This window comes from Phasianus colchicus, chromosome 12, assembly GCF_987193195.1.
Source record: "Phasianus colchicus chromosome 12, bPhaCol1.hap1.1, whole genome shotgun sequence".
In the NCBI taxonomy this organism is placed as follows: domain Eukaryota; kingdom Metazoa; phylum Chordata; class Aves; order Galliformes; family Phasianidae; genus Phasianus; species Phasianus colchicus.
The window spans coordinates 1,669,158-1,678,875 of record NC_143447.1 but is presented as its reverse complement, the minus strand read 5'-3'; the positions used below and the strand labels follow the sequence as shown (position 1 = coordinate 1,678,875).

General features: G+C 48.5%; 1 protein-coding gene across 1 annotated transcript; it reads left to right on the top strand.

Moving 5' to 3' along the window:
• On the top strand, positions 1–1,985 carry LOC149916228 (uncharacterized). Its single transcript, XM_090148609.1, has 6 exons — positions 1–141; positions 265–291; positions 408–624; positions 702–928; positions 1,006–1,041; positions 1,438–1,985. Exons 2-6 carry the CDS (start codon positions 265–267, stop codon positions 1,459–1,461), a joined length of 531 nt encoding a protein of 176 aa, XP_090004735.1. The 5' UTR covers positions 1–141; the 3' UTR covers positions 1,462–1,985.
• The last annotated feature ends 7,733 nt before the right edge of the window (positions 1,986–9,718 follow it).

Here is a 9,718-nt window from a genome sequence, read left to right as displayed (position 1 = left end):
TTCCTGTCTCTTTTGCTTTTGGTTTCACTTGATGAAGCAGCGTCCTGCTCAGCACTCGTGTCTGCTCGGAGCAGAGCACTGTGTGTGCCGTCCCCAGGACCACGCTGCCTGCCCAGACCTCTGCCCACCAGCACCAGCACTGTAAGGACGCTGCCAGCCCCACACAGGGGACGGACCATCATTAGGAGAGGGGGGGAGACAAGGAGACTTCAAGTGAGGTAAGATGGCTGTGCTTGTGCTCACATTTCTTTTCTCTCCTTGCAGATGTCAGATATAAGCAGCTGCAGTTCTGTGAGTAGAAGGGCTTTGAACCACCTTTCTCCCCAGCTCCCCGTGTGCTGCCCCAGAGCTCTGGGGTGCTGTGGCTCCTTCTGTGTTAAAGCTGCTTCTCACCCTTCTCTCCCAAGGAGAAAGCAATTGAGACAAGAGATTTTATCCTACATGAACGCCTTCCTCATTATAAGAATGTCCTTATGGAAGTGTTGGACAACACCATAGAGGCTGGGGACATAGTGCTTTTCAAAATGCTGTCCAGCAGCAATGCTGTGCCCAGCAGCAATGCTATGCTCAGCTTCAAGCATGCAGTTGTCTATTGTGGGGACGGAGAGGTCATCCACTTCCAGAGTAAGTGCATGTGCCCTGCCTTCATGTCATGGCAGCCCACAGAGCGACATGGTGATGGCCAACTCTTCACTTTTCAGATATCAAAGGTTCAAGAGGGAGAATAAGCAAAGAAGGATTCCAGATTATGAGACAGCAGAGGGGGAAAGGCAAGGTTCTCAGGAAAAAGGAGGGGGTCGACCTCGAAACCTTCAAGAGAAAAGTCAAGGAGCTGATGAACAGCACAGCCGAGTACGACTTATTGAACAACAACTGCATCAACTTTGCTCTTTATCTGCTGGATCTGGGGAGTTTCAGCTTTCAGCCCGTGAGTATGGAGCCAGGATGGGGCGTTTGCAGTGGGGCCAGACAAGTCCCAGGACAAAAGATATTCTTTTCCCACAGCCAAAGAGCCAAGAAGAGGAACTTGAAAGTTTGACTGTGAGTATATTTGGTGTCACTGCGCCCCATCTGCTTGAGTCCCCAAGAAGGGTTATGTCAACAAAAGATCAGGTTCCCAGAAGAGGGTTGGGTCACCAGGGGATATGGATGCCCAAGGAGGGTTGAGTTCCCCAGTGAGGGTTCAGTCCCCAAGAGGTCTGGGTTCTATAAGGCAAGCAGGATCCTTGGAAGAGTTGGGTTCCCAAAAGGGGGCTGTTTTCCCCACGGAGGGTTCAGTCCCCTAGGACAAATGTGTTCCCCAGTGAGGGTTCAGCTCCCACTATGTTTGGGTTTCCAAGGAGGGCTGCATCCTCAGGAGTTGTTCAGGTCCCCCAGAAGGGTTGTGTTCACCAAGAAGGCTTGGAGGCTTTGGGTGCTATCTCCCAACTTTCCCAGGCACAGAGCAACGTGATCGTCTGAGAGGTTTCCAGAGTCTCATTCCCCAGCACACACGCCCAGAAGAGCTTCGTCCCCACCATTCGTTTTCCACGTGTCTGCTTCCTTCAAAAGATCTGTAGGCGTTCCTTTCCATCTTTTTCTGCTGGATCATATCGCAGCAGGAGCTCTGCATCCCTTGCACATGGGTGGAAATATTAATCAGCTGCTGTATTGATTATTTGCACCTGAAGACTGCCTGTTTTCACTGCCTTACTTCAAATGATCATAACATTCAGAGTAATTTCAGATAGAATTACTTGTTAATAATAGTGCTTATCTGTGTATAACAATTCTTATCAGCAACTTCTTGTACTACTAATATCTAGAGCCAAATAACAGTATCCAAGGGAACGGTACCTCAAGTAGTTATAATAAAAAAAATTAATCCTTCTTATACTATTAAATCTATATCCAAATACTAGTATATCCCATGTAATAGTACCTCAAAGAATTACAATGCAAAAAAATATATATATCCCAAAGAAATAAACCTAGAGATTCCCTTGTCTTTATGGGTGCCTGCAACCTTAGCTGGGACCATCACACGGGAGTTCAGGAAATTCTGGTGCCTCCTGAAGATAACGTTTTGGTACAGGACTCAGCTCTTTGGTTATCCTGTATAGAACCAGGAGCTGATCCCAGAGGGCCCCTTCCAACCTGCGGCACCTTACAGATCTGTGTCAGATGCGACCAGAGCTGGGATAGATCCCTGCGAGTGACTGCAGCCAGCCAGAACTTGTGCCACCACCCCTCCCAGCCAGATTTCCACCACATAAATGTGTTTTGCTGCTGAGAACCAAGCACCAGCAGGCTCCAAGAGGGGACAGCACACACTGCGTCCCCAGCCTGGTATGGGATGGCCTGATCGGTCATGGGCTCACCAGTCACCTGCCTCTGGGGTCCCTGCCTGCTTACAGTCCCCACTGTCACCACAGAGGGCACATTGCTGTGCTGTTCTCAAGCTCCAGCAGGGAGAGGTGCGGGCCCAGACTTCTTTCTGCTGCAGGTGATGGTGCTGGAGGGGGCAGGGGAAGTAATGGTGGCCTGTGAGATCCCTGCTGCCACTTCTCCCCACTGGGTAGAGTCTCCAAGGAGCGCTGGGTCCCCAAGGAGGGCTGCGTCCCCAGGGAGGGCTGTGTCTGCAAGGAGGGTTGGATCCCCAAAGTGGCTGCTCCAGAGGAGCCACCTCCCTTCATCCTCATGCTTCACAGTTTCAAAGACACATTTCCTGTACAAAATTAAGATTTAACTGTGGTTTTGTTCTACTTTCTTGGGCTGCATCATTTCACAAGAGGTCGGTCTGGGGAAGATGGCAGCACCAAGAAGGAGAGGGCAGAAATGAGCTGAGAGACATGAAGTCAGCTGCAGAAATAGGATGCTCAGCCACCCCACTAACAGCTGAGTCCAAAGGAGGACAGCGGCCAAGCCACTCTCAATGATAGTTGTGAAGTTCTGGATTTCAGGTGAAGTCATAGAATCATAGAATCGCTCAGATTTGAGAAGACCTTAAAGATCATTAATTCTATCCACAACCTAACCATACACCCTAACTCTAACAACCCTCTGGTAAATCATGTCCCTGAGCACTACATCCAAAAGCTTTTTAAACACATCCCTGGGGAGCCCATTCCAGTGCTTAGCAACCCTGTCTGTAAAGAAGTGTTTCCTGATATTCAACCAAATCTTACCCTGGTGCAACTTGAGGCCATTTTCCCTTGTCCTGTCACCTGTCGCCAGTGAGAAGAGACCAACCCAGCTCTGCTGCAATCACCTTTCAGTTCTTGGAAGAGAGCAATAAGGTCTCCCCTCAGCCTCCTCTTCCCCAGACTAAACAGCCCCAGTTCCTTCACTCTCTCTGCATAGGCCATATTCTCCAAGCCCTTCCCCAGCCCTGTTGCCCTTCTTTGGACCTGCTACAGCACCTCCATGTCCTTTCTGTACTGAGGTGCCCAAAACAGAACACAGTACTTGAGATGAGGCCTCACCAGTGCTGAGCACAGGGGCAGGACGACTTCCTAGTCCTGCTCACCACCATTCCTGATACAAACCAGGATGCCATTGGCCTTCTTGGCCACCTGGGCACACTGCTGGCTCATATTCAGCCGACTGTCCATCAGTACACCAAGGTCCCTTTCCATCAGGCAGTTTTCCAGCCACTTCTCCCCAAGCCTGTAGGGTTGCCTGGGCTTGTTGTGACCAAAATGCAGGACCTGACACTTGGCCCAATTGAAACTCATACAGTTAACCTTGGCCCATTGTTTATACGCTCCCTTCAAGTACTGGAAGGTGCAATGAAGTCTCCTGGATCCTTCTTCTTCTCCAAGCTAAACATGCCCTCTGGTCATCTTAGTGGACCTCCTCTGGACCCATTTGAAGAGCTCTGCATCTTTCTTGTGCTGGGAGCCCCAGGCCTGGATGCAGTGCTGCAGATGGGGCCTCACAAAAGCCGAATAGAGGGGGACAATCACCTCCCTCTCCCTGCTGGCCACCCCTTTTTTAATGCAGCCCAGCACACAGTCGGCCTTCTGGGCTGCAAGCTCACACTGCTGGCTCGTGTCCAGCTTATTCTCCACCAGGACCCCCAAGTCCTTCTCTGCAGGGCTGCTCCCAAGGACATCTTCCCCCAGTCTGTGTAAATACCTGGGATTGCCCTTGCCCAAGTGCAGCACCCTGCACTTGACCATGTTGAACCTCATTAGGTTCACATGAGCCCACTTCTCCAGCCTGTTCCAGGTCCTCTGGATGGCTTCCCTTCCAACGTATCTGCTGCACTGCTCAGCGTGGTGTCATCTGCAGACTTGCTGAAGGTGCGCTTGATGCCATCACCTGTCATTGATGAAGATGTTGAAGAGCACCGGTCCCAAGACCGACCCCTGAGGGACACCGCTTGTGACCGGCCTGCACCCTGACACAGAACCGTTGATCACAGCCCTTTGGCTGCGACCAGCCAGCCAATTCCTAATCCATCCAACGGTCCATCCTTCAGATCCACACCTCTCCAATTTAGAGAGAAAGATGTGGTGAGGGACCATGTCAAAGGCCTTGCAGAAGTCCAGGTAGATGACATCCACCGCCCTTCCCCCATTCACTGGAGCTGTCACTTCATCATAGAAGGCCTCCAGATTGGTCAGGCCAGATCTGCCCTTAGTGGAGCCATGCTGGCTGTCTCAGATCACCTCTTTGTCTTGTATGTGCCTTAACATGGTAACCAGGAGGATCTGCTCCATGGTCTTCCCAAGCACAGAGGTGAGGCTCACCGGCCTGTACTTCCCTGGGTCATTCTTTCTCCCTTTTTTAAAATGGGAGTGATGTTTTCCTTTTTCCAGTCACAGGGGACTTCACCAGACAGCCATGATTTTTCTAATATGGTGGAGAGCGGCTCGGCAAACACATCAGCCATCTCTTTCAGAACCCTAGGATGGGTATCATCCAGCCTCATGGACTTATGTACACTCAGATTCATGAGGAGGACTTGGACTTGTTCCACTGTTACAGTGGAACGGAATCTGCTCCTCTCACCCACGCTTAGACGTTCAGGGTCCTGGCAGACATGGGGAGGGCCTGACCACCAGTGAAGTCCGAGGAAAAGCACTTACAGAGCACCTCAGCTTTTTCTGCGTCTGAGGAAGCCAGCTCTCTGTCCTCATTTATCAGAGGGAGAACACTCTCCTTGGTCTGTCTCCTCCTGCCTATGTACCTGAAGAACCACTTGTTATTTTTCACATCCCTCGCCAAGTTCAAATCCATCTGTGCCTTGTCTTAAGAGTGCAGTAGAAGACAGAGTTAAAGCTTTTCTGAAGTTTGGGTAAACTTACATTCACAGCATTTTCCTCACCTACAAGCCAGGTCAACTGTTCACAGAAGGAGATGATGTTGGCCAACCAAACCCTCCCTGGCTATGCCTGATCCCTTGGTTGTCCTCTAGGTGTGGTTCCACACTCAAGATGATCTGCTCCCTGACATTCCCCATACCCAGGTCAGGCTGACAGGCCTGGAGTTTCCCAGGTCTTCTTTCCAACCTTTCTTGCAAATGAGTGTCACACTGGCAGTCTCCTGTCTTCTGAGACCTCCCATGTTGATCAAGACTGCTGATAGAGTCATAGAGTTGCTCAGGTTGGAAAAGACCTTAAAGACCATCAAGTCCAACTGCAACCTAACCATCCTACCCTAACTCTATCAACCCACCACTAAATCATGTCCCTGAGCACCACATCCAAACAGTTTTTAAACACATTCAGGGATGGTGACTCAACCACCCCCCTGAGGAGCCTATTCCAGTGCTTCACAACCCCTTCTGTAAAGAAGTTTTTCCTGATACCAACCTAAACTTACCCTGGTGAAAGATGGTGGAAAGCAGCTTGATGAGCACTTCTGCTGACCAAGACCCCCAGATCTTTTTCAGCAAGGCTGCTCTTCAGCATCTCAACCCCCAGGCTGTATCTATAGCCATGGTTGCCGCTGCCCAGGTGCAGAATCTCAGGCCGTTGGTGATTGCCCAGCTCTCTAGTTTAGCTAGATCTCTCCGCAAGGCCTGTACACCCTCCACAGAGGCAACAGCTCCTCCCAGTTCTGTATTGCCAGCAAACTTGATCAAAATGCCTTCTAGTCCTAAATTCAAGCCATTGATGAAAACACTAAAGAGAAATGGCCCTAAAATGAGGAACCCTACTTAGTGACTGGCCGCCAGCTTACACAACCCCATTTACTACAATCCTTCGGGCCCAACCTATCACTTTCTCACCCATCGCATTGTGTTTTTGTCTAGCTGTGTCCAGGAGGATACTGTGGGAAGCAGTATCAAAAGCCTTACTGAACCCACACCCCCAAAATAACATCAAATTTCTTCCCTTGGTCAACTGGATGGAAAACCTTGTCGTAAAAGGAAATTAAGTTAGTTAAACAGAATCTTCCCCTCGTGCACCCATGTTGGCTGTGACTGATGACCACATTGTACTTCAGGTGTTTTTTTCTTTTAAGAACTCCCACCATAATTTCTCCACAATTTTACCAGGCACTGAACCGAGGCTGACAGGCCTATAATTACCGGGTCTTCTTTCTCGCCCTTCTTGAAAACTGGAACAGCGTTTGCCAGCTTCCAGTCAACTGGGATCTCTCCAAATTTCCAAGACAGTGGAAAAGTAATTGAGAGAGGTCCCACAGTGACACTGGCCAGCTCTCTGGGTAGCCTGGGATGAATTCCACATTCCCTATGGACTTCTATGCTTCCAGCTGAACAACAAATCCCAAACAAGTTCAGGGTTGGCTGGGAACTGATTGTTACTGCACTCACTGCCCTTCAACTCGAGGCACCTGAGGTGCCAGAGCCCAGCATTACTGTGGAAGAAAGAGGCAAAGAAGGCATTAAATATCTCTGCTTTGTCCATGTCCCTGTTGGTAAGGTGGCCATTCTCATCAAGTAACAAACTGGTTCTCCTTTTGTTGTTAACATATTAAAAAAATGGTTTTATTGTTTCCCACACCATTGGCCAGCTTCAACTCTAACTGAGTTATGACTACATTTCTCCCTGCAGAAGTGAGCAGTAGTCTTCCCATGTCCCCTAATCATGCTTCTAGCAGCCAAACACTTTTTTTTTCAGCCTAAGCTCCGGAAGAAGATCACTGCTCAGCCAGGCTGGCCTTCTGCCCTGCCTGCTTGACTCCTGACGTTTTGTAACTGCCTGCTCCTGTGCTCAGAGAGGTTCCTAAAAAGTGACCAGCTCTGAAGGACCCCGATGCCTTTAAAAGCAATTTCCCAGGGGACCTTACTAACTAGTTCTCTGAGTAGCCCAGAATCTGCTTTCTCCATCTCTGGGGTAGAGGTTTTGGTGACAGTTTTCCTCCTATCACCAAGGGTTTTTAATGTAACTACCTCATGGTGGCTAAGGCCAACATGGCCACCAATCGCCACTTCACCCATGTGTCTGTCTATATTCAAAAGTAACAGAACCAGGAGGGCTCCTTTCTTCATCGCCTTCCTTCAGGTTGTCACAAATGATCTCGTCTCTTACAGTGGGAGTCATTTTGCTCCCCGAGCCCCTGCCTAGAGGTTCAGGGACACAACAGGTATGGGAAGCCTGACTGAGGCAAAGAACTCACTGAGTACCTGTCTTAGCTTCAGCAGTGGCAGGTAGATCTGGTCTGGCTACATAAGGGTGAATTATTTCTAGCTCAGTGGGCCCATGACACTCCAGGCCACCAAGGAAGAGATGCAACCTATAGATGTGCTTTGCGATTGAGGGGTGAATATGATCATGGACGCTATTTCACAGGTTATCCATGAATGTGAAACATGAGTTATAATTAATCAAAACAATCAAATAAAGCCCCTTTGTATGTAGGACGATGGCTGAAATATAAATATGGGTGGCCTGGCAGGTGGATTATATCACACTCCCACATAATTTGCCATGGCAAAGGCCATGTGCGTACAACAGTGGAAGCAACCACCCGATGGCTGGAAATGCATCCCATGCACCATGTTACTGCCCAAAATACTATCCTGGGTCTAGAAAAGCAAGTCTTGTGGCAACACAGAGCCCCAGAAAGAATTTAGTCAGACAAAGGGATTCATTTCCAAAACAACCTTATAACCTCTTGGGCCAAGGAGCATGGCACTAAATGGGTATATCACATCCCCTGCCATGCACACCCATGGGGAAAATCAAATGGTACAGTGGACTATTTAAGACTACACTGAGATCAATGGGTGCTGGGACATGCAAACACTGAGACACACATCTAGCAAAAGCCTCCTGATTAGCCTTGAGAAGAGAAGACTGAGAGGGGACCTGATCCAGGTCTATAAATATCTAAGGTGTGGGGGGCAAAGTGGCGAGGCCAGACTCTTCTCAGCAGTGTGCGGAGACAGGACAAGGGGAAATGGCCAGAAGCTGGAGCATAGGAAGTTCTGCACCAATGTGCGCAAGAACTTCTTTACGGTGAGGTGACGGAGCACTGGAACAGGCTGCCCAGGGAGGTTGTGGAGTCTCCTTCTCTGGAGATATTCAAGACCCACCTGGACGCCTACTTGTGCGACCTGGTGTAGGGAACCTGCTTTGGCAGGGGGGTTGGACTCGATGATCTCTGGAGGTCCCTTCCAACCCCTACAATTCTGTGATTCTGTGATTAGTCCACATTCAGGGATCTGCCAATGAAGCTCATCCTGCCTAGTCAAACCTCCTGTGTACCATAAAAGGGGATAAAGTCCTGGTGGTGCACATAAAGAACATGCACCCAAAGGCAGTTTGGGTTTCTCCTGCCTTAGGAAAAGGCATCCTACTCATGGGATTACTTTTGCTCAGGGACCTGGGTGCATATGGTGGCTAATGAGGAAGGACGGGGATGTCTGTTGTGTACCTCACGGTGATCCGATGCTGGATGAGAACAGCCAAGAATTTGTATAGGATGTTGAATTGCTACATAATACTGTATGTCATCATTGTTATGGTTGTTGTGTGTCTTGCTAACAGCATTACAGTAAGAAATACCCAAGTTAAAGAAGAACAAACTGATGGAACCAGAACTAGCTTCTGTGTGCAGTAACCCAACTGTGAATCATTCCTCCCGTGCCGAAGGACTGTTATGACAGGTGGAGCTCATGGTTATGGACTAAATGAATTCCATGGGCAATTTGCACTTTATCCCAGCCCACAATGACCATTGCACAGGATTATGATATGTAGCGTTATTATTAAGTAATTATAACCATTTTGGACAAGATATTCTCAGAGGTCTTTTCCAAACTTAATGATTCCCTGATTCTGTGATAAGGCTCATCCACAAATAGTGGTACCTATCTGTGAATAATAACAACAATGGAAGTAATGTTAGTAATAATATTACTGCTATTAGTAATGGCAGTAATAGTAAATGACGGGGATAGTAATAGTAGAATATAATAATAGTAAATTATAATAACAGTATATATTACATAGTATATATCCCTCAACAATAATAGTAAATAATAACAGTGATAGTGATGACGATAAGAATAAAAATAATAAAAACAATAACAGCATCCTGAACAACAGCATCCCAAATAATCACATCCCAAACACCGATACCCCAAACAACGGCATCCCAAATTAAATAATAATGACACACACCTCGAATAAGAAGACCCCCGGGCAATGCTTTACCCCTAAGCTCCTACACTCCCTCTGCAGGGCTGCAGACCCCAGTGTTTTGGGAGAGGAAATCCTCCTCCTCCATCCTTTCTTTATGGGAGGAGGAGGGGTGG

Excerpts from the sequence above, each read along its gene's own strand:
- LOC149916228 (XM_090148609.1), top strand. The coding sequence starts at position 265 with ATGTCAGATATAAGCAGCTGCAGTTCT. Across the intron at positions 292-407 it reads ATATAAGCAGCTGCAGTTCT|GAGAAAGCAATTGAGACAAG; the intron begins GTGAGTAGAAGG and ends TTCTCTCCCAAG. Across the intron at positions 625-701 it reads AGAGGTCATCCACTTCCAGA|ATATCAAAGGTTCAAGAGGG; the intron begins GTAAGTGCATGT and ends TTCACTTTTCAG.